Raw genomic sequence first — 27,214 nt, 5'->3', positions numbered from 1 at the left:
AAGGGGAAGATTATTTGAGCTTATGTTCTTTCCCATTTTCCCTCTACCAGACATACGAGCGCAGAAAGATCATAGAGTTCACATGTCACACAGCGTTCTTCGCCAGTATTGTGGTCGTCCAGTGGGCCGATCTCATCATCTGTAAGACCAGGAGGAACTCCATCCTGCAACAGGGAATGAAGTATGTACATCGAAACACTTTGTAAAATGATCCTGGGCTTTTACAAAAGTTAACTCTGTTGCCTCTTTGCCTCCAAAGGAACCGTATCCTGATCTTTGGACTGTTCGAGGAGACAGCTCTGGCTGCTTTCCTGTCCTACTGCCCGGGCATGGACATTGCCCTCAGAATGTACCCCCTTAAGTGAGTAAAGCACACACTGGCACATACAAAACATGAAATACACATTATGTAGGGGCCAATTGACTAAGTTCCTATGCCACTTAGTCGCTACCTAGTCTGAACTAAAGACTTCTGATGAACTAAGTAAGTACTTGGTGTGAAAGCACTGTTATCTTGTGGAAGGTGGATAATACCTTGTGTCACTGGTCATTTCCACTTCAGAGGCAGAACGAAGCAGGAGAGCTTCTGTATTAACGAGACTCTTTGCCCAACAGAGTCAAATAGAGCTCCATAAAAGCATGTTAGGCTCATTAGCTCACACGTAGCTGAAATCCCACCGTATTTTCTCTCCTCATTGTTTTTCCTTTTCTCCTGCTTCTGCCTTTAATCTTCTAACCCTTCACCCACCCACCCCCCCTTTCTCTCTGCCGATGTTTGACTAACCCCGGCTTCTCTTCCTTTCCGCCTGAGAGTCTAGTGCTCCTATTTCTGTCTCGTCTGTGTTTGTTTTGCTTCTTTATTTCTGTCTTGGATCGCTATCTCTCCAATTATATATAAAGTTCTCTGCAGGAATGAGTTGAACATAACATCAATCAGTTAATACTTATTTTCTTTTGCTTTGAACAAGCTCTGAAACACACTTTAATAACAGACATGTTATTTAAAGTCCCTATGTGATGTGCTCAATCTTTGTGTCTGTCGATCCCTATCTTAGGCCATGTTGGTGGTTCTGTGCCTTGCCCTACTCCCTCCTCATCTTCCTGTATGATGAAGGCAGAAGATATATCCTCAGACGCAACCCAGGCGGTAAGATCTTTTCTTAGTACACATTTTGGATGGAATGCAGGGGATTTTCTTATTTCCCCGATGAGAAATCTGAAAATATGATGCCGCTCAAAGTGTCTCTAAACACTTCAGAATTGGTTGTGTTTTTTTATGGTTTAATCAAATATTCCTACTTCAATAACCATTCAAAACTCCATTGGTTTATCTGTAAAAAAAGACCTGCAGAACAAATAAAAAGGCTATTTTCCTATCTCATAAATACTATACTTCTTGGAGATACATTGCTTTCGACCATACTTCATTGAAAATGTAGAGTTTTGAGATATCCTGCTAACTTAAAACACGTTTCTGTGTTCTGCTATTACTGCGTCCAGTAATCTGTGACAGATGGCTCGGCCCAGTGGGATCTCAACCCTCAACCCTGCCTTTGTTAATGCATTGTTCCACCCACGGAGCTGAGCAGAACCTGCATGCAGGCCTGGCTCTAAAGCAGTTGTATCTGTCTGTGTGTGTGTTTGGGTCTGTAACATCTGAGCCCCGCAGCACAGATCAGTGAACATCCCGTTGCCCATCCATGGTGAATAATGTGTTTCAATCAAACCGAGGAAAACAAGTTAAACTGCACGGTTTACACTTTTTAGGGATTAATTTGAACAAAGCAACTCAGAAAGAGATTTTCCCACTGTGGCTAAAAGCTAACTGCCCTTCAGATAATTGTTTAATCATGGGCCAAAAAAAAGCTTTAACTCAAGAGTGGAAAAAAAATCTAGCACGGTGATTTTGATCACTTAGGTCAGGGGTGTCAAACTCAAATACACAGTGGGCCAAACTAAAAAAATGGGTACTAGTCGAGGGCCGGACTGGTTCAATGTTTATTGCAGAACGTATTGAAATGAACTTATTATACATATTAAAGCTGGAACTAACAAAGCTTAAATGATTGCCTATAAAAACAACATTAAACATTAAATAATCAGTTGCATTCATTTCTTATGGCTCTATCTGCAGAGTAATTTCTTATGATTACATTTTTCCACAGGCCAGCAACAGCTTCTAAAAAACTATTTCCCTCAAAGAAAAAACCAAACATCCATGTAAACTCAGTGTGCTGCTAGTTCAAGCCAGATACTTGGCATCTCATCTTGGGTTCAAGTTCATCAATGTTTGGGCTCAGGCTCTGAGCTGAGGAGACCCTCAGGATTGAGTGAAGGTGTGCGTGCAATATACCGGCGGGCCAGATCTAATAGTAATTGAAAATTATCATGCGGTCCGAAATTGAATCCGCCACGGGCCTGATTTGAGTTTTACATGTGTGCCTTAGGTTCATAGGGTTTACCGCTTATAAATAAAATGGAGATTTGGTTAGGAAGGCCAATTAGGTACACACTGGCTTCTATTAACGTGTATAGTCCTTCCAGTGATGGGGAAGTAACTTGCAAAATGTATTATATTATATATTACGAGATTTATTTGAAAGACACCTTTCTTAGCAATATGTTCAAGAAAGTCTCTGCCTAATTCAGGACGAAAATAGACAATACAGATCGCAGATGTGTGGCAAAACGTCCCGAGAATGCCCCCTAACTCTTCTTTTGTCTCCTTTTGTCTTTAGGCTGGGTGGAGCAAGAGACATACTACTGAGTCCCCACGGAGAGCACAGTCAGTGTTTCATCGTTATTTACTGCCATGTTACATATTTCTCTGAGATGTTGCTCAGACCTCAAAAACACAAAGCATGGAAGAATATTTTGATGTTTGTCATTCACAATAAAACATTTCCGCACCATTTTACATTGACGTCCGCTCAGGAATTTGTTTTGATATTTTTGCACACACTTTTGCTTCTCTGACACATGGAGGGTAAAAGCAAGATTAAATGCAGGATGTTGTTTCAAGGCTCAATAGATATGTACCAGTGAGTCAGATCCGATGACCCATGCGGATGGAATCATCCACCTCAACGGGTCCCAAACTTCGGTTCTGGAGCTACATTTGTTTAGAAAAGGGGAACATGAATTTAAACAAAAACAATAGTGATAAAAAAGAAATAACACATCGTACATTGAAAAGCAAAAGCTTTCTCTCATCAAAAACGGAAAATGTAATCAAATGTTAGTTTTAGATTAACTGTGTTTACTTGGGACTCAAGTAACTGATCGCCCCAATCAAAATCAGTTCATTATCTCTTGATTGACTCATCAGTGTTATCTGCAACATCACTTGATTTCACCTAATGACATGTTTACCTTCCCGTGGTTTTATCTTTACCTGCTCGATATTAAGGAAAGCGTGTCGGGGCAGTGTGTGTGTGTGTGTGTGTGTGTGTGTGTGTGTGTGTGGGTGTGTGTGTGTGTGTGTGTGTGTGTGTGTGTGTGTGTGTGTGTGTGTGTGTGTGTGTGTGTGTGTGTGTGTGTGTGTGTGTGTGTGTGTGTGTGTGTGTGTGTGTGTGTGTGTGTGTGTGTGTGTGTGTGTGTGTGTGTGTGTGTGTGTGTGTGTGTTATCAAGAGCAAGTCTACCACTATGGTGTTTGCAATTGATTGCTCCATTGCACGCTAATGCAAAGAGGCTCTCAGTGAAAATGAACTGAGACCACTCTAGTGCTATCTACTTTGTGTTTACCCCGGTCATTATGAACGCCCCCTTCTCCCTCAACCCCTCTGCTATGTGTGTGTGTGTGTGTGTGTGTGTGTGTGTGTGTGTGTGTGTGTGTGTGTGTGTGTGTGTGTGTGTGTGTGTGTGTGTGTGTGTGTGTGTGTGTGTGTGTGTGTGTGTGTGTGTGTGTGTGTGTGTGTGTGTGTGTGTGTGTGTGTGTGTGTGTGTGTGTGTGTGTTGTGTGTGTGTGTGTGTGTGTGTACACATTTGAATGCTTTACCATCCTGGCCACAGATGGGCTGCTTCGCACACAATTAGACACTTAATACTGAAAAAGTTCTGATTGTTCTTACCAGTTGAGTTACTTTACAGCAGTGGGTGCTGGTGTGAGACACAGCGAGAGTGCTAACACAAGGATGGAGGGATGGAGAGAAATGGGAAGAAAGGTTGAGAGATGGGGAAAAAAGCGAGTCGATTTGACAACAACAAATATCTGAGCACACTTTCAATGCGTGCATCTTATTATGATTTGATGCTTGAACTGTTATGCATGGCTGCTTTTCTGATGATTTGTCATGGGGAAAGAAAGCGAGAGAGAAAGAGGAAGCAGACAGACACTGACATTATCATACCTTCATCCTTCGTTCACAAGCAGGGCCCCTGAACGTGCCTGTTGCTATGGCAACCCATTTGCAAGTGCTCTCTCTCTCACTTGCTCTCCTTCCCTCCAACATCTAAATAAAATCTGGGCTATTTATAGAGTGGCCCTGGCAACACGCAAACTACACTCATGGCACATGCGTGGACTTGAATGCTCTCACCAAAACAAAAATATGCACGTGCACCCCCAAATATACTTGGGTGTGCCTGCTCCTCCACAGAACCTGCTGTGTGTCCATCTGGGCATTAAGTCCACCTGTGGTTTGGTTTGTTTACCAAGATTTTGTTTATTTGCTGTGTTGTGTTTCATATTTTAGAGAAGTGAAAGCCCTGAGTAGATAGAAGTTAAAGCTCTCGCAGTGAAATCTTCCCTCTATCTATCAGGGTTATCTTGTCAGTTGGCGCAGATAGTATAACTGATAAATTCCATTAGAATACAAAGGGAGCCTATCTGAATCCAAAAATACCCCAAGGCTGGAGTTTGCTGCTATTAGAAACGTAGCTTTTCTTTTTCACTGGTTTGCCCTGTTATGGAGGGAATGCAGACTCATGTTTTCCTCTCTGTACACACAACAACAAGTGGCTGAATTCCATGGCTGGTTACAGGCGTAGATCAAGGGATGAAAGACCAAATCTCCCATTTGTGTTTGGGATACAGGGTTTAAAAGCTTCTGGAACAGATCCAAATACAGGTTGCAGTACAGCTAAACTTGCTAGCATGGCTGTAATGTTATAATCGACAGGGTCTCTGCATGGAACGCACCCCCACTCCTACAACTTCCATCTCCGCAAGGGGCGTCATAGGTCAGGGAGCCTCCTGGAGCTTGCAGAGATTCATAGTGGCAAGTATGTGCAGTCCATATGCTGTAAAGGGGCTCCATTAAGGGGAGAGAGGGAATACTATGAGGGGCCCCAGAGTTTAAGGGGTCCTGGGCTATCCTTGTTGTTTAATCCCAAGCATCACTTTTAAATCACTTTTAATATGCAAATAACTTTCGCGTTTCCGATTTAGTTTCCCCCCTTTTTATTTAGATTAATCTAACCATTAGTGCAGGTATTTAAACGATCAAACAAGTCATTTAGCCGCAAGCCAGGCTCTATCAGAAGATGACAAAATAAGCAGTAAAGTTTGCAGTCAACAATACTTAGTTATACAGAGTTATGTGCCAAATACTTTTTGGCTGGGTGCAGTTGCCCGGCAACCAGACTGTAGGAAGAGTTGTTAGCAGATTGTAATTTTTATACTTTTTTACTTTACTGCAGTAAAAAAAAAGCTCCTTTCCCTGAAATATTCTGTTAAGGAACATAGAAAGATATGATATCACATTTAACACAACCCCGGGTCATGCATTATACATTAAGATGTTTTGTTCGTGCATGAATAGTGGGGAAATAATAGTGTTTCTCTCAAGCTGTTGCAGCAACTAGTCTTTTTCCTAGTAGATAATTATTTATACTTTAACTGTGGTACTTGAATTAGATTATTATCTTATTACCTATCCATGGTGAATGATGTGTGCTCTGTGTGTGTGTGTGTGCTGCATGACAAACCGAAGAAGAAGAACAAACGCCCCGCCTCCATCCGTGGGGTTACCATGGCAAACGGCGTCGACGTCACAATGGCATGAACGCCGTCTATAAGTATTGGAGGGTCTGCCGCGGCCGCTCGCGAACTCGGATGTGTGTCTGGAGGAGGGACACGTGCTGAAGAAGAAAAACACAAAATAAATAAAAAAAGAGGACACATCCACGAGTTTTATTTAGTTTTAATACTTTTTATTGTACATATTTTTTAAGGTGGAATCTTGTGTCTCAACTTTTTACTTGAACTGGGAAGAATTGAACAACCATGGGACGAGGAGTGAGTATTAATGTCTATTTGTTTGACTTTTTTTCTATTTGATGCATTTTAATAAGTTCATATTAAGATATATGGTGGAGGGAAAAGATGGTTTTAAAACTTCGCCATTCAACAAGTGGTTTACTAAATGAATGTTGAGGGGGGAGCTGGACTACCACATGTGTTAAGATGAAAAGCAAGCTTCCTTCTCTCCAAATGCCTGCTGCTGTTTCTAAGTATTTTCAGGACTTCCACACAAAACTCCCTTTCATTTAGCAGTCAGGGAAAGTAAGTCGTACGAAATAAGTTTCCAAAGCACACAAAAGATGCTTCACCGTGCCTTTTTTGCCGGCTCGGTGTCAGGTTACATAACTGGAAAGGCTTGTACTGTCAAAGTTTTGCGAGCTAACGGAATTAGCTGCGACAGTACATCTGTGGAAGTGATGCCGTTTGAAGTGAGCGGCTGCGGGGGGTTTATTTCACGGTGTGGACTTCTTCATTTAAATCGAACATTTGTTCACAAATAATCCTGATGCATGTTTTGGGTATAGGAAGTCGTTCCCTCGTCAATAATGTGATCCACTCAGTAGGGAAAAAAAACGTTTCCATTTTCAAACATTTTGCTAGTTAAGTGTTGCATTTCTTGCAGCTGTGTATTCTGGGTATAATGGCTTGTTAGTGGGAGGGAAAATGGTAAAAGTCCAGCCCACATTTCTCCCTTTTCTGGGAGATCTGATTTGCTGTAGCTCCAATGTATCTGAATGCAGATCTGCACTCTTTTAGGCTGCTTTTTAGACTCAGTTATGTGAGATGCACACTCAAAGAATTCAGTGTAGGAAATAGGCATTAAAGTAGACCATTAGTAGATTATCCATAATCTCTACTGCTTTCTGTTTACATCATATCATGCAAATATGGTGACCCATCCCTGACAGATCTAGCAAAAATAATACATTTTATGAGTCTAAAAGTTGTTACTAAACATTGTACTATGATTTTTTAAGCTCAGTAAAATCTCCATCTTTTCTTCTGTCTTTTTCACCCCTTCCTGCAGAGGTGTTCGGCTTCAGTAGATTTTGTAATAGCTTTCATTCACATGCATTTTCCTATGCTTTATCCAAAAGTACCACTAAATTATTTTAACCGTTCGCATCCTTTTAGAGGGGGTCATGTCAAAAATGGATTATTTAAACCCTTGTAGATTACAAGTAGTCCTTCTGTTACTGTTCTGTTTTTGTTTTTGCAAACTTAAATTGGATAGGTTGAACTGAAACTCTGAAATATCAGTAAACGCCGCACCCTGCCATGCTGCGCAACAGAAACATTCATTATAGATTCAGCCTGTGAGTAATGGAGAGTTGGATATAGGGAGCAAAAGAAAGGGGAAGATGGACAGAGAGAGATCTGGCGGGAGATGTGAAGCCTCTTTCAGTCTCGCTTCCTTTCTCCTTTTCTCCAAGACGCTCATATAGGATTCTGAAAACCTTTGCTGGCTTTCCCTTGGCTGCTGCTGATTTTTTTTCCCTCCCATATGTGAAGAAAGAAATGCCCTGCCCCCATCCGACCTCCCTCCAATTCCCCACTGCGTCTCCTTTCCTTGCCTCCTCCTCCTCTCTCCTCTCCTCTCCTCTAATGTATTCAGTGCTGGCACAGAAGGAAAGCTAGACTTGGAAGAGCTAATCGCCACTACAGAGCGAGGGTTTGAGTTGTTTTGCACAGGTATAAAAAAGGGGATAGTTATGTTTTCATTTCTCTCTGTTTGGCTTCTCTGTCATTTAAAAAAAAAAAGAATCAAGAGTGAGCAGACAGGAGGGATATTTGCTTCAGAGAGGGAGGTGGAGGGGGGGGGGGGGGTTAAGAAACACTAGTTGCCGCATTGCCTCCGTAGAGCAACTTCGCACCCCGACTTGATGGAGAGAAGAGAGGCTGGGGTGGGGCTGATATATTTCTTTAACAATGTACTCTGATGAAGAAGGATCCATTCAGCTCTTAAAGTTAGAGATGATTTAGAAACAGGAGCACGTAAATCATGATGTCATTTGTCCGTATTATATTAAATCAGTTCTCCTAATCTCACCTGAATCAACCTTTTCTGCTTTATCTCCCCAGATGCCTGCACATATTCCTGTTTTCGATATTAAGATATAGCACTTTGAAATGTTGACCTTTTGTGCTAGGAAGTCAGACGTACTTTGCTTTTCTTGGGTTATCTTTTGTAGATGTTAGGAGTGTGGATACTTGCAGATGGTTTGATGAAGGGCATAAACTGTTAATGGACGGATGAGCTCTGGAGGACGTGGCAGATACCCGGTGTTTGTGAGCATCTTTGGAGAGGGCCGTGTGTCTTTATGAGAAAGAAGACGGTAACATCTTTCTCTTTAGTGGCCAGAGACGGCAACAGTGGACCACAATCCAACCTCCCCATGTCCGAGAGAGGGTTCTGCCGCGGCTTATTTTCTAACTGTTCTCCCCACTGTGAGCTGACCTCGAAGGGGCACCCCGACTTCACCTTCACATTCATTCTTTAAAGTCCGTCTCCCTCTTGTTCTCTCTGTTTGTACCTGTTTACCTCCTCTTTATCTCGCCCCCCCTCCCTCTGAGGATTTAACATTCTTTCCGCTCGGCAGTCATTGTGTATTAACCGGGGCTTTTGTCACACGCCACCCCTCGTCTGTGACAGCCTTTCTTCCTTCTCTCTTTCACTCTCACTCTCACTCCATCCCCAGATCCCTGTTTTCATCCCGTTGTACCCTCCACTTTGTTGTTACTTTGTTTCATTTGTCTCCTTTCCTTTCCCTCTCCTCTGGCAGCCTTCTTCATGCCACCTCTCTCTCCTTCTTTGCCCGTGTTTGGCTAAGCTTCTGTGACGGCTCTTTGAACTTTCTCTGCAAACATCAAACCTGTTGCTCTTAGAAAGTGCAACACTTAATTTCAGAGCAGTCCATTTAACTCTGAGGAAATATGACATTTTCCGTCCCTAAGACAGTCGTGTCATAATCCAGGTCTCAAATGTTACAACCTGAATCACTTGGTGGTTTGAAAAGGACGACATGAAGTTTGAATATTGGAAACCAATATGTTAGACATTTAGCCTTTTCCCCTCTTGAGGAAATGATGCAACTTGTAGCTATGGGGTCTTAGCAAGTTAAAGTCACGGGGGTGTGGCTAAGTCCTGAAAGGTGGGGGAAAAGTTCAAATCGGCTCCAGATCGGTGTAGAAAATTGAATATTTACCTATTTGTGAAAACATAGATTTGCTGATCTTTGCTTACAGCCTTGCTAATTTTCTAACCGATAACATCAAAGATAATGCAATGAGGAAAACGCGTGTGTGTTTTAGAAGAGTATCGTGCCTCAAAGAAAGTTTTCACATTTTAAGTTATTTAAGAAACACAGATGTGTCGACAGTCAGGGACAGATTTATCACCCATTTTGTCTTGTATATATATTTGTATGTCTTTGTTGAGGAACCTGTGACCTCCACACTTCAGTTGTGTGTATGACATTAAACAGATTATAGTGCCAATAATGTAAAACTTTCTACACTTTAAAAAGGTTCACCCTGTTCTGTCCAAATGACGAATAAACGACAAAAGCACTGGAGGTAGATGTGGGAGGTTTTACATTTTCAGCCAGTGTTGTGCGTCACCCTGGCAGTAGAAAAGTACCCACAAAGTATGCAACAAGGAAGTGCATTGATTCATTCACTGACTTTTGTTCTTTTTAAAGAACGCTGAAAGTTGCACAGGACGTGGAGAGAGTGTTAAACATGGTGTAAATTAACTCACTCTCCTTTCATTGTCTGAATAAAAAAAAAAAGAGGAGGAAATGAAAGGAGGAGGGGGAGAAATGTGGAAGGAGAGTAGGGGTATTGGGGAGAAGGGGGAGGGGCTACAACCCTTGAGTCTGTCCATTGACATGTCTGAAGAGGTGTGGCTAAAGTTGCCGGTAGCAACGTGTGTGTGTGTGTCTCAGTTGAATGAGCAGCTTGTTTATCTGACATTAGGAAGAACAGTTCATAGGAATTCTGCCCGTAAAAAGTGTGTGCTTGACCGACCACTCTCTCCTGGGGTTTGTTTGAGCCTGTCGGACGTTTGTTCTCTGGGGCGAGGACAAAAAGGGGGTATGGGGGGGGGGGAAGAGGCCTCATTCTTGTCTAAGTTGTGTGTTTGTGGGGTTTCAGTTCTATTCGGAGCGCCTCATTCATTCAACTATTGGAATCTCAACGTTTTTTCTCACACGAATGCTGGCCTCTCTCTGCCTATGTTTCTGAAATGCTATTGGATTCAGTTGCCTGGTGGACACAAGTCCAAACTAATACCCCTAAATAAGTTACATTTTTGTCCACTTTTCTGTGTCAAGCATTTAGGAGCCTTTTGTTTCAGTTTGTGATGCAGAGTTTATGAAAGCTTTAGTTTCTTTAGGTATCAAAAGAGCCCTTCATTTGTCTATAATATGTCATTTAGAAAATACACTTGTTAGTTTAGACGGCGATTATTCTGCAGATCTTTCTCTAGATTAATCAAACATTTCCATACCGGTTTCTCAAAGTCCAAAGTGACTGTAAATGTTAGTCCAAAAATGTAAGTTTACACATTTAAATATCTACCAGTATATCAACGTTTTTATAAAGTGATAAGGAAACATGTATTTGTTGCTTTTTAAATGAGTCTCAAGTAAGTCCGACTGCCTTCTAGTACTTTAGTTGTCCTTTGGAGATAAAGCCTGCATTCCAAATTTGGGGTCTGGACAACTGTTTGTGAATTATTTGCCTAAAGCCAGATGGCCCCCGGTGGCCCTCGGGGGTCCAGAGGCTAAGATGTATCCGCAGTGATCCAGAACCAGGCGCAGTGTTTTCCCAGCTTAGCTGGCCAGGGGGCCGGAGCAACAATAACAACATGTGCTGGATCACACACTCTGCTCTGGTGACTCCCTGGGAAACTGTGGAGGCTAATGCAGTGCAAAACAAAACAATATTAGTTAGCATTTCTCCATGACTGGGACTGCGTGCAGGATGACCGTATCTTGTCTTTTGTGTCAAATGATATATCGCCTATAGAGTTTTTAAAATGGCTGCCTCACACTGTGGAGTTGCGTGCAGACAAATGGCTCATTAGTAATCACTTTGGCAGCTTCCCCCTCCCTAACATGATAAAACCTATGATCCCTGTACAAAGCTGAAGAAAGGGCCTTAACTGCTAATCAATGTTGGCTGCTAGTGTTGCCATCTCCTGTTCCCTACCTGAAACACACTTAAGCTTAACCTTCTCCCCTCTCTGTGATGCACACACACACACACACACACACACACACACACACACACACACACACACACACACACACACACACACACAAGCCTACACACCTGTTAAGGGACATCTCGGTGCTACTTAATGGAGTGGCTGTTGTATTTGTTGAGTAATAAAAAAAGAATACATCTTAAATAGTGCAATATAAATACATTTCATTGCTATGAGGCTGTACTTAGGCACAGCTGTGCAGTTCACACATTTGTATTGTTTCGTGGTATCTTTAACTTAGTTATCAGGGTTTGAATTCAAATTGGTGGTTTGCAACATTAAATTGATACATTTTAATAATAATTTTTCATGCTGAAATGTCCAAAAAGGTGGTTTTCAGTCTCTGAAATATTGAGATTTCTAGCCGTTCTTTGTTTTTATATCATAGTAAAGTAAAAAATCTTTGGGTTTTGAATTGACAAGACAAGACATTTTAAGAGAGCTGGATAAAATGTAATAATGAAGTTAAGAATGGGGACTCTATAAATACATTGGAGGCTCGTACAGATGCTGTTGGCAACTCCCCTGATTGTTGGACTTTTTCTAAGCCGCCGCACCTGTTCAGTTTACCTCCGTATCTCTCCTCTCTCTCTCTCTGTCAGTCTGTCTGGCTCTCTTCACAGCATACAGACTTCTAGAAGACACACTCTTTGTGTCCCTGTTGGCACCAGTGAGGCTGATAATGAGAGGGGATGCTATAGAGGAGACAGCGGAGAGAAAAGGGATGGCTGACTGTCACTCTGTGGCAAAGTGCCAGAGCTGATGGTGGGATAGGGGACGTCAAGGCAAGATTCACACAAATGAAGCACATCTCAATGTTTGTGCTTCAGGTTTAACACAGACATGTTCACTTTGAATGAAATGTGTTTTTTCCTCCGAGATCATTAGTTTCGGAGTTGAAAATAACCAAAGTGTGATTACCATTACATTATTTCAGAGTGGTTTATTGTTCCACTCTGTGGTCTGGCTGGATCACTTAATTGGCCAGGAAAAAATCCTCGTGAATGAATGTTTTATTCGCTCGGACTGCGACACCATTGATTGGAAAACGTGGGTGTTGTCCAAATGTATGTTTGTCCTCGTGCCTAACCTGTCCAAAAAAAGGCACTTATTTTCCAAATGACCCAAAAACATTGCTCCTTTTGCTTTTAATTGTCAATGCATACAGATAAATCGTTTCCTGTTGAGCTTGACTTATTCAATCAATATCTAGATTAAACCAAAATGCAGAACTTTAGTGTCAATGTGCGTTGGAACCAAAGCAAAAAGAAAGTAGTGTATTTAAATCTGCTCTCACAACAGAGGGCCTTTCAAAAGTTTGAAAAGTCCTTAAAAAGTGGATCCCCATAGAGTTGTTTTTGCCGTGGCAGATGGCTCTGAAGCCAGGATGCCAAACTGTTCTTTTCACTCTGCTCGTCCAACAGAGCTTTTCATCCCCCAAGCTAACTTCATGTGACGCGCAAAGAGGTGCCTCTTTCTTTTCCTCGACCTTCTGTTAAAGTTTCTGTCAGTTTTTCCGAGGCTGAGACTTGGCCATAGTCCAATGCACGTTACTCATGCATGGGCTTTTTGTAGCGACCCAGAAAAGTTGTAGCTGTTTCTGATATAATATATGAATACATCTGAAGACCTCTCAGGCCTCAAAGTATTCCGTTTTAGGTTGTGATGCAGTCATGGTAAATATCAAGATATGTGGGTGGGTATAATCGCACTAACATATGTCTCAACTGTGGTGCACTTCCCTAAAAAGGATGAATCTCCAAAGCATCAGTGATGTGAGAACAATGCTAACCAGCTCACTGCGTGTATCATTACAATGATCGTCCTTCCTTCTCCTCCGTTGTGTCTCCAGGAAGGACGCGAGCAGTATGAGCTTGCTGCAACCTCGGAGCAGGTCAGCAAGAAGAAAGCCAAGGGGAAGAAGAAAGAGAAGGACATGGATGAACTGAAGAAGGAAGTGGATATGGTGAGTGTCTCGTCCTCTTTGAGTGTCCGTGTGACCATATCCCTCTCGATCGTGTTCCTATCATTTCTCCCACATCTCCTCCCTTCACGTGCCTCTTCTTGCTGCTTTTTCCTAATGCTCACCTTCCATTCTCCTCCTCCTGTCTCTCTTCCCACCTCCCTCATGTCTTTTGTTGGCTCCGCCTCCATCCATTCATTCCTTCCTCTCCACTGTGAATGTTTCTCTGTCCTTGTCGTGGCTCTACACTGTGAGAGGCAGTCATTTCAAAATGAAAGGTCAGCCGCACACACTGAGCTGTAAATGTCACCTGCTTTTCACACCCATGCATTGAGTGGAAAACACACACACACTGAACTGACACCACCATCTTGTCTCTGCTTCTCCCTACAGGATGATCACAAGCTGACCCTCGACGAGCTCAACCGCAAATATGCTACAGACCTCAACAATGTGAGTGAAGTCTGAGATGAATTTTGTTGAGCGGAATACTCGCTGCAGCTTGCCTTGCTGAGTGAAGGATTCATGTGGCTTAGATGAATACACATGAGGACTCTGCTTCAAGAGAGTGGGGATCTCCTCTCCTATCATGGAGGGAATGTCACGGAGGATGTGATTGGTTCTCTCAGGGTTTCTTAAAAACGAGTTTAGAGCGAAAAAGAGTGGGAAGTGATATCTAAAGGTGTCTAAAGAAATCTAAGGAAAGCAGTTAAACAATGCTTCAGAATGCCTTTTCTTCCTGTTCATGCATGCAGGATCTTCTACAGTCTTTAGGACCAGCCTACCCCCCCCACCACATTCAGTCACACACTCCTAGGGGTGAGCGATATTGAAAAATATATTATCACGATATTTTTCAAGCAGTATCATGATAGACGATATATATCACGATATTTTTTCATGTCGGTTATTATGGTTATTTTTCAAGTTACTTAACAGAACAACCACCTACAAGGTAACATAACCTAAAACACAAAGGAGTAACACACCAAAATAGCATTTTTTATTTCTGAAATGAATCCCTGAATGAATAATTCAACATTTTGATATGGCTTCAAGGCACAGTTTCTCAGTGTAAAAATGAACTTTCTGAGGTAGCACTAGCAGTGAACATCAATAAACATGAAAAGGAGGGTAAAATATAACTAAGTCAAACATCAAACATCAATGAGGAAAAGTCAGTGCCAAACAATTAAAATGTAAACTTTAGACTTGAAGTGCAATAAAAGACATAACTGAAGGGAAAAACTATATAAATACCTTATTGATCAAATAAAATATAAGCCAACAGAATCAAACAACACAATAAATAAAGTGCAATACTGTCTGAATCCTGACTAGACAGCTTTAGAGCATGTCTTTCACATCAGTTTATTTCTTTTATAGTTTTTTTTTCAAAACATTTTTTTTTCAATTTTTTTTTTTTTTTATCACGATAGATACGATATCTCTGAAAAAGCATATCTTGGAGACCTAATATCGTCACGACGATATATATCGTCATTTCGCCCACCCCTACACACTCCAACTAGCCTTCTCTCCTAATGCAAATGTGCTCCTGATCACACAGGAAGCATCAAGCAGAATAGTTAATCAGTGCCTCCAAACTGGGGTCTCCAGGCTCCGTGTGTGTGCGCCTGCATGCATGTGTTTGCAGCTCTTGTGAATAATGGATCAGCTGCCCGAGCCCCTCCGCCCTGATTTCACAAGATCCCATTGGCCGCTTCTTGTTCCTCCTCCTTCTTCTGTTTTTCTTCCTACCTGCTAATGAAGGACGTGGCCCTGTTTTTCTGTTGATGCCGTGTCGCTAGGCAACTAGTCGCATCTACGCTTCCCCTTGGACTTAAATATATGCCAGGGAGTTGTGTGTAGTTGACTGGTAAACAACCAGCTTGTGCTTAACACGTGGTTGTATTCACATCTTCTAACAATGGTTTCCCTCACATCAGGGTTTGACTGGTGCAAAGGCCGCTGAGATTCTGCTTCGTGACGGGCGCAACGCCCTCACTCCTCCTCCCACCACCCCAGAGTGGGTCAAATTCTGCAAACAGGTAGGCTTTGTTGTAAATTGCCCAAAAGGCTCACCATGACTGACAGCTTGTGTTCAGCTTAAACGAGCTCCACTCTCCTAATTGTACTGTTTTCCTGCAGATGTTTGGGGGTTTCTCCATGCTTCTGTGGACCGGTGCCCTCCTCTGTTTCCTGGCCTATGGTATCCAGGCTGCAATGGAGGATGAGCCTGCTAATGACAATGTGAGGAAAGCTCCTAGTCGTCTCTGTGGATGTTTTTATGAGTGCAAAGCATTTTTATGATGCTTTTTGTGGATGACTTGCCTTTCACAGTTGTACCTGGGTGTGGTGCTCTCTGCTGTCGTCATCATCACCGGATGCTTCTCGTACTACCAAGAGGCCAAGAGCTCCAAGATCATGGACTCCTTCAAGAACCTGGTCCCACAGGTTCTCACATTTTAAACTTGTATTCATTTCATGTGTTTACCTATAGTAAGCTTCGATAACTGCATTTTGTACATATTCATGAATATGCTAAGCTCACAAAATATGACACAACCATGTTTTTGTCACCATGCCAACTCTTAATGATTATGTTAATTCAAGGTCTTACCCACAACAGACCCCTCTTGACATCTGAATCTTATCAGCCCTCTTAAATATGAAGAGGTTCATTGTGAGCTTTACATGCAAGATGTGAAAGTGGACGCAGGTATAACAGACAAAAGCCGTCGTTCTCACCTTCTCCTTTTCCTCCATTTCTCGTTCTGTAGCAAGCCCTGGTCGTCCGCGATGGCGAGAAGAAGTGCATCAACGCGGAGGAAGTGGTGGTGGGGGATTTGGTGGAGGTGAAAGGTGGTGACAGGATCCCCGCTGATCTGCGAATCATCTCCGCTAGCGGCTGCAAGGTGGGCGTCCTCGTTATTAAACTTGGAAACCACATGAGTTATTTTGCTGGATCGTCAAAACTCATAGTTGACCCAAAAGCAATTTGTCATTGTTCATTTGTAGGATCCAAACAATTCTATGTGAAGTCTGACACTCAGCACCCCCATATAGCCCGAATGGAGTGAAGCCTTATCTCATAATAACATTTGATCCACAATGCCGCTGTTCTGGGTCACCCCGACTGTGAAACAGTTTGCCCTCTTACATTTCCTTTGGAGTCTCTATATTAATAAATGGACTGATTCCTTTTCATGTGACTAATGGCCGTCTTATTATGCGGACAAAAACAAGTCTGTGACCCACTTTGGGCCCTCAACTAAACTTTAGATCAAAGAGCAACCCAATTACTGCCCAGACTTTTCTATCAGCTTCTGAATCATCCATTGTTACATCGGGCCACCTGCCTCAGCATCGTCTCAGGGGTGCTTTCTGAGGCGGATATAGCTACATTTCTTTCTTCCTTCAATCACAGTCTGTGTTTCATCGCTCAGGTGGACAACTCCTCTCTGACTGGCGAATCAGAGCCCCAGACTCGTACCCCCGACTTCTCCAATGAGAACCCACTGGAGACCAGGAACATCGCTTTCTTCTCCACCAACTGTGTTGAAGGTATGATGTCAGGATCAACCAAGCCTTTTAGAGACACTGCTACATTCTTTGATTGATCATCTTTGCTGCAGGAACTGCCCGTGGTGTTGTGATCAGCTGCGGAGACCGCACCGTCATGGGTCGTATCGCCACGCTCGCCTCTGGACTCGAAGTCGGACGCACCCCTATCTCCATCGAGATCGAGCACTTCATCCACATCATCACCGGCGTGGCCGTCTTCCTGGGTGTCTCCTTCTTCGTCCTCTCGCTCATCCTTGGATACAGCTGGCTGGAGGCCGTCATCTTCCTCATCGGTATCATCGTCGCCAACGTGCCAGAAGGTCTCCTGGCCACTGTCACTGTGAGTCCGGGTGTTTCCCGTCTAATAAAGGTAGATCTATGAATCCCTAAAAAAACAACTAACTGAGCCAAGCTGTCCCGTCTGTAGGTGTGTCTGACCCTGACCGCTAAGCGCATGGCCAAGAAGAACTGCCTGGTGAAGAACTTGGAAGCCGTGGAGACCCTGGGCTCCACCTCCACCATCTGCTCCGACAAGACCGGCACCCTGACCCAGAACAGGATGACCGTGGCCCACATGTGGTTCGACAACCAGATCCACGAGGCCGACACCACGGAGAACCAGAGCGGCACCTCATTCGACAAGAGCTCCGCCACATGGGGCGCCCTCGCCAAGATCGCCGGCCTCTGCAACCGCGCCGTCTTCCTGGCAGAGCAGTCCGGCCTGCCCATCCTCAAGGTAAACACACACAACTATATTAACTTTCATCCTTTTTATTCAACAAGTTTTTCATTTTTTGTAGGTCTTCAGTTTGTGTGCTTATGTGGGCACGATTTAAACGTTTTGTAACACTGACTCATTTTCCAGTTTGAATGTTCAAACCATTCTAAAATGAGTTCCTCTTCCCCATTGTTCTTTTCTCACTAATATTTTTGCTTCATTTCCAGTAATGTCAACAACTGTTCAAGTGTACTTGATAAACGATGAGTGTTCCAGTATTAGTCGTCCTGAAACATTATATTAAAGCAAAGAAACGATTATGAATTTAGTCAATGGTGCCAAAGTAATACATTAAATAATACACTTATGTACAAATGTATTTCCCTGTCATTTGGATATGCAAATAGATTAGCCATTTCACGATCTACAGATGTTTTTCCATTCAGGCTAACAGGCTTGTTTTCCATCTTATACTACTCACACATTTGTAACCACATCATTATTCCCAACCCCACCAAAACACACGGCGACACAAACAAACACCTAGATGTGCGCACGTCTCCTGGCTCCCAGGCTTTGCTCAGTCTCTTGTGTGTGTGTGTGTGTGTGTGTGTGTGTGTGTGTGTGTGTGTGTGTGTGTGTGTGTGTGTGTGTGTGTGTGTGTGTGTGTGTGTGTGTGTGTGTGTGTGTGTGTGTGTGTGTGTGTGTGTGTGTGTGTGTGTCATTGTTTTTTCAAAATGAATAGGTGAAAGTGTGCCCACTGGTAAAGCCAGTTTTTAACCTCAACTGTAGAGGGCTACTGGCCTCCTACGTTACTGGAATGTACTGTGGCTGGTAAAAATGCCACTACTTGGTTTAATGATTTTTTATTTTGCATACCCACAAAAAAAAGAATACAGATGTGTTAATTAAATATGCTGTTTTATTATTATTAAATAAATCAATTTGAAAGGCCATAGGAAATGACTTTGTAACTTGATTATACCTCCCTAATATTGCCCTCTCAACACTGCTGCAATCTGCTGATTATGTCCTTGAGTCATTAAAGCCTGTTGAGGATGTTTGTTATTCAGACTCACAGACTATTTATAGAGAAACCCCAATTTCCCGGCAGAAACTAAAAGTGTGCATCTGTGACTCCTGGTGACCTTTGTGTGTGTGTACCATATACAGTCTATGGTGTGTACTTAATGTTGTCCGTCCTCCTCCACCAGAGAGACGTGGCCGGGGACGCCTCTGAGTCCGCTCTGCTGAAATGTATCGAGCTGTGCTGTGGATCAGTTTCAGAAATGAGAGACAAAAACCTCAAGATTTCTGAGATCCCGTTCAACTCTACTAACAAGTACCAGGTATGGAAGGAGATTAGAATGGATAAAGCTCATGGAAGCTACACACATAGCTTTTGGCTTGCTCTCTTTTCATTTGATCATCCTTTATCGGCTCTTTCATACCAAATTCCAGCACAACAAAAGAAAGAAAATGCTCCGCCTGATCTGTTTTTATTTTGGTTATTTTTCTGCTAGCTTTCCATTCACAACGGTTCAGCGGGTGACGAGGGTACCAAGCACCTGCTGGTGATGAAGGGCGCCCCAGAGAGGATTCTGGACCGCTGCTCCAGCATCATGATGCACGGCAAAGAGCAGCCTCTGGACGACGAGATGAAAGACTCTTTCCAGAACGCCTACCTTGAACTCGGAGGACTTGGAGAGAGAGTGCTCGGTAAGGATAGACGGCGGAATGAATTGACAAACGGAGCAGAAACTGAAATGACTACTCAGAGAAAATCACTTCATTGGGCATTTTGTCCTAAGCTGCTTTTTGACTTGTATTCTTTCCAGGTTTCTGCCAGTTCAACCTGCCCGACGACCAGTTCCCAGAAGGCTTTGCTTTTGACACAGAGGAGGTGAACTTCCCCACTGAGAACCTTTGCTTCATCGGCCTCATGTCCATGATCGACCCTCCTCGTGCTGCTGTGCCCGATGCTGTCGGAAAATGCAGGAGCGCTGGAATCAAGGTAACTCATATTCAAATGGAAATTAAATATTTAGTTCACATGAAGCTTTTTCAATTGGCCTGTTCGCTTGGTTGGTAGTTGTGTTGAAAAATGTATGTACAATGTGTGCTGTTGAATTCCCTCCAAGTGACCTAATAATAATACATCTCTTGTCTATAATTCACATGCTTGATAAAGTGTCCCTCTTATCTTAGGTCATCATGGTAACAGGTGATCATCCAATCACAGCTAAGGCCATTGCAAAGGGTGTTGGCATCATCTCCGAAGGCAACGAGACTGTTGAGGACATCGCTGCACGTCTGAACATCCCAATCAACGAAGTGAACCCAAGGTAAGGACCCTACTGAGGAGCCCCGAGTGGAGTTATTAAGGGGACACAAAAGACAACCGTACTTCAAGGTTATGTCCTGGGCCCCATTTGGGTCAGAATAAGGTTTCAGCACTACCCTGTGTTTTAAATTCAAGGCTTTTAATATTCCATTAATATATTCCTCAATATGTTTATGTTTAAGTGCAATCAAATATTATTCATAAAATTGTGGGATTAGAGTTACCGGTATATCTTTTTGATACATCTTGACACAATCCCAAGCTACTATATGATGTCAACGAGCCCTGTGTTTTGTTATTGTTTTGACCGAGAGCAAATGACATATTGTGCTTTTCGGTAACTTAGTGTCTTCGTATTCTCTCCAGAGATGCAAAGGCCTGTGTAGTCCATGGTGGAGACCTGAAAGATCTGTCCCCAGAGCAGCTGGACGACATCCTGAAGTACCACACGGAGATAGTGTTTGCCAGAACCTCCCCGCAGCAGAAACTAATCATTGTGGAAGGCTGCCAGAGACAGGTAAGCTCTAATCCAACGAGCCTCTGCGGTGTTCAGAGCAGTTCCAGTCCCTCATAGCATGTGCCTCTGCCTTGTTATGTTAATTCACAATTTAATATTTGATATCCATACCCCCTTATGCTTATTTATGATTTTTGCTTTGACCTGATCACTAAATTGGCAGAATAATCAAGCACAACATCTGTCAAGCTGTGACCTCAATGAATATTCAGAAGTGCATCAGTAGGCAGAAGTGAGTGTTGTGTGGGCTTATTTCTTTGAATGGATGTTTGTTGCTGGATATTGCCTGATCGAGACCACAAACAGTCTTTTCTTAGCTTTTTACAATTAAGGAAACCATGACTAAACAATTTCTACTGAAATGGAAAATAACCCCAGTGGTAATGAATGTTCTAAATAACGTAATCTATTCCAGTGTGTCCCACATGTTTCCTGGTGAAGGAGTGGAAGATGTATTATGACAACTCAGTCACTTCAATTCAGTTCCTCCATGTCCACGTTTTTAAGATCAGACTTTCGGGTTCAAACTAATAATCGCTTTACAAAAAGTAATGTCATAAATATTTAAAATCTTATATGTGTTTGTTTTCAAGGTAATCCCTTATCAGCATGCAGCACATCCACTGATTATGATCACATGTAATCTCCGACCACCTCTGTCTGTTGTCTGTACTGTCAGATAAAGATGATTTGCTTTGAATGAAAGTGTCACCTGACTGCACGAATAGTGACTTTTCTCTGAAGCGGAAGTGACACCTCACTTTTATTTATGAAAAACTGTGTTTTTTCTAAAATGTTGAGACATAATTTTTTCTTGCAGTTTATCTTAACTTTCACTCACTTTTCTTTCTTTCTGAAAATAATTGTCATGTTTTCCTCAACGCTCCTATCTTCTCTGCAGGGAGCCATTGTGGCTGTGACAGGTGACGGTGTGAACGACTCTCCTGCTCTGAAGAAGGCGGACATCGGTGTCGCTATGGGCATCTCTGGGTCTGACGTCTCCAAGCAGGCCGCCGACATGATCCTGCTGGACGACAACTTTGCCTCCATCGTCACTGGAGTGGAAGAAGGTAACAGATTGTACTTCACAGAACACTTTCAAGGCCTTTCAGCTGCAGGGTTTGACACAACACTCTGTTCTCTCATCAGGCCGTTTGATCTTCGACAACTTGAAGAAGTCCATCGCCTACACTCTGACCAGTAACATCCCTGAGATCACCCCCTTCCTCTTTTTCATCATCGCCAACATCCCCCTGCCCCTGGGAACCGTCACCATCCTCTGTATCGACCTGGGAACTGACATGGTGAATATGGACTAGTGCTGCTAAAATGATGGTTCCCAATAATGTAGTGCAAGTTAGGGATATTCAAAATCAACAACATTCTAAAAAAGCCAGGAAAGTTTTTGAGTTTGACAGGAGCGTGATGAAACTACATTTTTCGGGGTAAATGATTGGGTTGTTTTGCGCACCACATCTATTCTTAGCTCTGTGACTCGTGACACCCAAGCTGTGAGAAAACTGAACTGTCTGATTCTGGCTCCTATAAACTGATGTGTCAACATTGATTGTTTCCTGTCTTCCAGGTGCCTGCCATCTCCCTGGCTTATGAAGCAGCCGAGAGCGACATCATGAAGAGACAGCCACGAAACCCCAAAACAGACAAGCTGGTGAACGAGAGGCTCATCAGTATAGCATACGGACAGATCGGTAAACACCGTTGATCAGAAATCTTAAAGTAGAACCAGGAGTTCTTGCATGGCTCCATTTTGTAGGTTTTTCTGGAAAGGCAGCTCTGTATCTGGGCGCTCAAAGATAACTGGGAGTGACATGCACCAGAAATACTGTCAGTGTTTCCCACAAATCTGAAATATACTTGTGGTGGTAGCCGATAACAGCTTGGCGGACGTTAATATACCTGGGCGGCCCGCCCAAGTAAAGTCTGTGTGTGGGAAACCCTGAGTGTCATACTGATACAGACAGTCGTGTGTGTTTGTGACCGAGCGGGGCCTGTGGCTTTTGGTTTTTCCCTCTTTGGAAATGAAGCCAGGAATAGGTTTGACCCTCCTGGACTTCCTTTAGTTCCTTATAAGACCAAACATGTGATCTCCACTGATTTTCCTCCAAGTTTTTTTATTAGAGCTATTGCACAAATGAATTGCTTTATAAGATTATGTCACTCGCTAATACAAATTAACATCATTTAGAATGTAATTATGTTTTTTAATATTTTCTAAGGTTTAGATGCATGGGTCCTACAATGCATATACCCTCTTGATATAACTATATTTCTTGACACATGTTCATATTATTGTGTGTCTTTGCCATTCATTATATCACATATGGTTTAGTCCCCAAAATTGCCTGAAGGACTAAAACATTCATTGTATTTTTCCTTAAACACCAAATGAGCCATTTGTTTTCTTAATCATTCATTCATTCCCGGTGGAGCTTCCAATTCTAAGTGGACTGATGAACTGCCTTCACTAACTCTGTCTAAGCATAATTATAGCCCTTCATTTAAATATGATACAACTTCAGTTTCTGTGACTCACTTTAAAAATGTGACTTCTTCCCTTCTCCTTCCTGCAGGTATGATCCAGGCGCTTGCTGGTTTCTTCACGTACTTTGTGATCCTGGCTGAAAATGGCTTCCTGCCCTCCACCCTGCTGGGCATCAGAGTGAACTGGGATAATAAATATTTGAACGATCTGGAGGACACCTATGGACAGCAGTGGGTCAGTAACATCAACTGCACTCACCACAAGTAGAAGGTAGTAATGTTGCCGAGCGCAGCTGGTCCAATGTGTTTTCTGTGTGTTCCCCTTCAGACCTACGAGCAGAGGAAGATCGTGGAGTTCACCTGCCACACCGCCTTCTTTGTCAGCATCGTCATCGTCCAGTGGGCCGATGTTATCGTCTGTAAGACCAGGAGGAACTCTGTCTTCCAACAGGGCATGAGGTAAGAACCAAAATGCCCCGGCATATATCTTTCAAGGCGGCAGTATCCTCTTCCAACTCTAAGCTGTAGATGTTTCATCACAAATGATACCCTTTTGTTCTATCTATATGATGACACTTAGTACACTGTATCAGGGGGTCCGCGGGGTCTTAAAAAGTATTAAAAGTTGAAGGTTGTATTCTACAGTCTGCCTGAATGTAATCATTGCGTAGGTGTGTAGTGTGATTCTGTGTAGTTTATTTATGGCATCCCGTTGGATTGGACGTCCTCTGAACAGGACATCACACGCTCACTGCTTGATAGCGTGCGAAGCTCCGTTTACGCCAGTTGCTAAGCAACATCGTTATGGGGAAATGCAAGTTTGCGTCCAAATGGTTGGAAGATAAGGAGGAAGAACAATCAATACTGTATATAGTCAATGTGTCGCCAATGTAACCAGTTAAAACTCGAAGTGGCGATGAGGTCTTAAAATGTATGGAGAGGGTCTTAAAAAAGGTCTTGAAAGGTATTACATTTGACTTCAGGATTCCTGCATATACCCTGTGTGTACACAATAACAAGTGTAGGTATAGAAGAGACACATTCTCTGCTAATCAAACAGCCGCCATCTTGAATGCCATACCTCCTTTTCCACCTTGTGCTAGGTCCTGTCTTTCTCAACAACAAAAAAACACTTCTGGAGATAGTGTAATTTGGGACTTAAAAGGCTATTCACATAGTTATTTACACCAGTGGCTCAGTATGAATAGTTCCTAAACTGGGGGTTATCACTTCAATTGGTTTGTTTGGGTCTCAGAGTCTCAATTGTTCCCCTTTGTTTTCCAGGAACAAGATCCTGATCTTTGGTCTGTTTGAAGAGACCGCTCTGGCTGCCTTCCTCTCTTACTGCCCCGGCATGGACGTGGCCCTCCGGATGTACCCTCTCAAGTGAGTAAAGCACAAAACCCGGCCTACGATGCAGCAGTAAGCCGTGCACACATCCAGCCCACTCTGTAATACTCCACCCACCGCATGTGGCTCATTCAGGCCCCGGGGCGCTGGGTCAAATTCTCATCTATGTTTCTGCGCGTGTTTTTCAGGCCCAACTGGTGGTTCTGCGCCTTCCCCTACTCCCTGCTCATCTTTATCTATGATGAAATCCGTAAGCTGATCCTCAGACGCAGCCCAGGAGGTGAGTCCAGAATCCATGTTTTGTTATCTTCTCCTGTGTTTTCCTACCTCTCCCTCCCTCTGCTGTTGTTTTTCTGCACCCTCTCCTCCTCCCTCTGGATCATTCTCATGCTTAGTGATTGCAGAGAAACTTCTTATTCTTCTTAGTTACATTTTCTTTCATTATAGAGTTTCCCTGTAATAAACTATCAAGATTGAATACATTGGATCGACCAATGAATTGCCTCTAAATCCCATGGGTGTTTGTTTTCTCTGCCTGTGTGTCCAGGTTGGGTGGAACGGGAGACGTACTATTAAAGACCCGTCAGCCCATCAGTCCTGTCAGCTCGCGCCTTCTCCACTCCCGTTGTTGCATGAATATTGTCTTGCTGCTCGGATTAAAATGTTAACTTCTGTGAAAAAATCAGAACATGTTTTTATATTAGGGAATGCTTGATACTACTATTAAACAAATAATGAGATGGAACGTGTTGATAATGCTGATGCTGTTGATAATGCTAATAATGAAATGAACACTGAACATTGACATGACTATGCGTGCCTTGTTTCTGAAACAGGACCAATTTTATACATGTTTTTAACTGTTATAAACATTCAATAAAAATGCGCTTGAGTCAGGTCCCACAAGTGTTTCCTGTGCTTATTTATTGTCTATGGGTCTGTGTGTTCTCCACATATTGTACTTTTTACTCCACAACATTTCTCAGATTTACTTACTTTGAAGACATATTCGTTATTACAAAATATAATCCATAAATAATTGACAATGTGTTATTACAGATTAAAATCAAACTCTGATGATCCCTTGGTGCCATGCGATACCAGTGTGTGTGCTTATCTCACTACTAAACTGTTCATAAGCTTTAGAGCGAATAAGATCAATAGTTAGCAGTATTAATTATATATTGGTTCGACTCTGTTGTGTGAAATATATATACACAATGTAGCCTTATATGAACTTTGCAAAATGAGTCTTGTCTCTGAGTTACTAAGGATGTTGTGGGTGCTTTTAATTTACCAAGATCCAATGGGGTGCTTCATCCAATATGGGTGGGAGTTTAAAGTATGTGGTCTCTATCCTCCCACGCAATACTTTCGGAGTCTTGATACACACACGCGCATATAAGAGGAGACTTGAGACTTTAAGAAGAGGTGAGCAAAAAAACTAAGGAGCTCAGCATCCTCCTACCTAAAAAAACCAAAAACAGTTTTGAATAAATAGAGAAAAGGAAATTGTACATCACCCTAACACATTCACATTTGAGATCTGTTTCTTTCTTCTGAACCACACAACAGTAATGCTTGCTACATCTGCCATGATAATAATAATATATGCATACATCCTTTAATCCATCAATTAAATGTAAATGTACAGGTGACGACAAAAAAAGGTAAACAAAGACAGCTCTATATGCTTTCTCCTACTCTTCACCAACAGTTGTTTTAATATTAAACAATAATATAATAATCATATAATGCTTATATGCAGCATGTGTATCGAGTAATTAAAAAGTTCCATTAAAAAGTTCCATCACGCACCCCTACCTGTATGGATCAAATGGTTTAGTCCGAACACGCTGGTTTACATTATTGTGATGCTAGGTGGATGCTTCAGGTAGCCCAACACTTCAGTAAAAAGTGTTACCTAAACAAAAGAAGGAAGATAAGCGAAAACAACTCGTGTTTTTTTAAGTTGTATCAGAAGAAAAGGTGAGCCTGCCAGTGCCAGTGTTAAAAACCTGCCGTATATAAACCGTAAATCTAAATATGAACGCATTGAGTGACACAGGACAGGCTAGCTGACAGGTATTTTAATTAGCCTAAATAGCTTATGTGTAGTGGAGTACAGGTATAACAGAGCAGACAATGGGCAATACTAAAGTACATATACATTAAATATCTACAGTAGTCATTTTAGCTAAGCTAGTTAAGTTCCACTGTAGCAACAAAAACGGTAGGTGTGGCTAATTAACAGCTTAATTAATTGTATTAGTCACACCTGGCATGACGTCATCTTCAGTGAGGCTTGTGTAGACTAAACCTATATGGCGCTGAACTAAACTACTCAGTGGTAATATGTACTCTTACTTTACGTAAGCACTATTTTTGTCATACTTAAGTGTTTTTTTAATGTATCTAACTTTATACTTTTACTTCACTACATTGTAGTGGCTCAGTCAGTAGCGGCTTGGTCTATGAGCTGTAGGGCCGCCAAACAGACCTAAATATGGAGTGTGGACTACTACTTGGAGAGGTCCCAGTTCACCTCCTGGGCCCTGCCATGGTGCCCTTGAGCAAGGCACCGGACATCCACAGGATGTACAAAAGATATTAATATGAGGAGGTGCAAAACAGAAAAACGAATGAACCTTTATTCAAACATTAAATAATACTTTAGGTTAAGGTCTTCTTTTAAATAAGAAAAAAAGCGTTGGGGGTATCTATCTACAGATAAAT

The 27,214-nt window shown here is 42.5% G+C and overlaps 2 protein-coding genes across 2 annotated transcripts in view; both read left to right on the top strand.

Moving 5' to 3' along the window:
• LOC307034272 (sodium/potassium-transporting ATPase subunit alpha-1) overlaps positions 1–2,917 on the top strand; it is a 45,984-nt gene extending 43,067 nt beyond the window's left edge. Inside the window, exons 21-24 of the mRNA XM_079673025.1 lie at positions 51–181; positions 260–361; positions 1,056–1,147; positions 2,739–2,917. Of these exons, the coding sequence (XP_079529151.1) occupies positions 51–181; positions 260–361; positions 1,056–1,147; positions 2,739–2,767 (354 nt within the window). The 3' untranslated portion in view covers positions 2,768–2,917. The remainder of the gene's footprint in view (positions 1–50; positions 182–259; positions 362–1,055; positions 1,148–2,738) is intronic.
• A 3,121-nt stretch (positions 2,918–6,038) lies between these two features.
• Positions 6,039–25,384, top strand: LOC307034273 (sodium/potassium-transporting ATPase subunit alpha-1). The gene is made up of 23 exons (XM_079673026.1): positions 6,039–6,239; positions 13,370–13,483; positions 13,874–13,933; positions 15,430–15,531; positions 15,632–15,733; positions 15,824–15,937; positions 16,264–16,398; positions 16,930–17,047; positions 17,119–17,387; positions 17,475–17,783; positions 18,980–19,114; positions 19,289–19,484; positions 19,604–19,779; positions 19,974–20,110; positions 20,476–20,626; positions 21,528–21,696; positions 21,776–21,930; positions 22,212–22,335; positions 23,218–23,363; positions 23,457–23,587; positions 24,413–24,514; positions 24,667–24,758; positions 25,026–25,384. Exons 1-23 carry the CDS (start codon positions 6,228–6,230, stop codon positions 25,052–25,054), a joined length of 3,078 nt encoding a protein of 1,025 aa, XP_079529152.1. The 5' UTR covers positions 6,039–6,227; the 3' UTR covers positions 25,055–25,384.
• Positions 25,385–27,214: the final 1,830 nt, after the last annotated feature.

Source organism: Notothenia rossii (genome assembly GCF_949606895.1).
Source record: "Notothenia rossii genome assembly, chromosome: 3".
Classification (NCBI taxonomy): Eukaryota; Metazoa; Chordata; class Actinopteri; order Perciformes; family Nototheniidae; genus Notothenia; species Notothenia rossii.
Note: the sequence above shows the minus strand (reverse complement) of the source record. Positions and strands in the feature narration are given on the sequence as shown.

Excerpts from the sequence above, each read along its gene's own strand:
- LOC307034273 (XM_079673026.1), top strand. Across the intron at positions 22,336-23,217 it reads TATAGCATACGGACAGATCG|GTATGATCCAGGCGCTTGCT; the intron begins GTAAACACCGTT and ends TCCTTCCTGCAG. Across the intron at positions 23,364-23,456 it reads ACACCTATGGACAGCAGTGG|ACCTACGAGCAGAGGAAGAT; the intron begins GTCAGTAACATC and ends GTTCCCCTTCAG.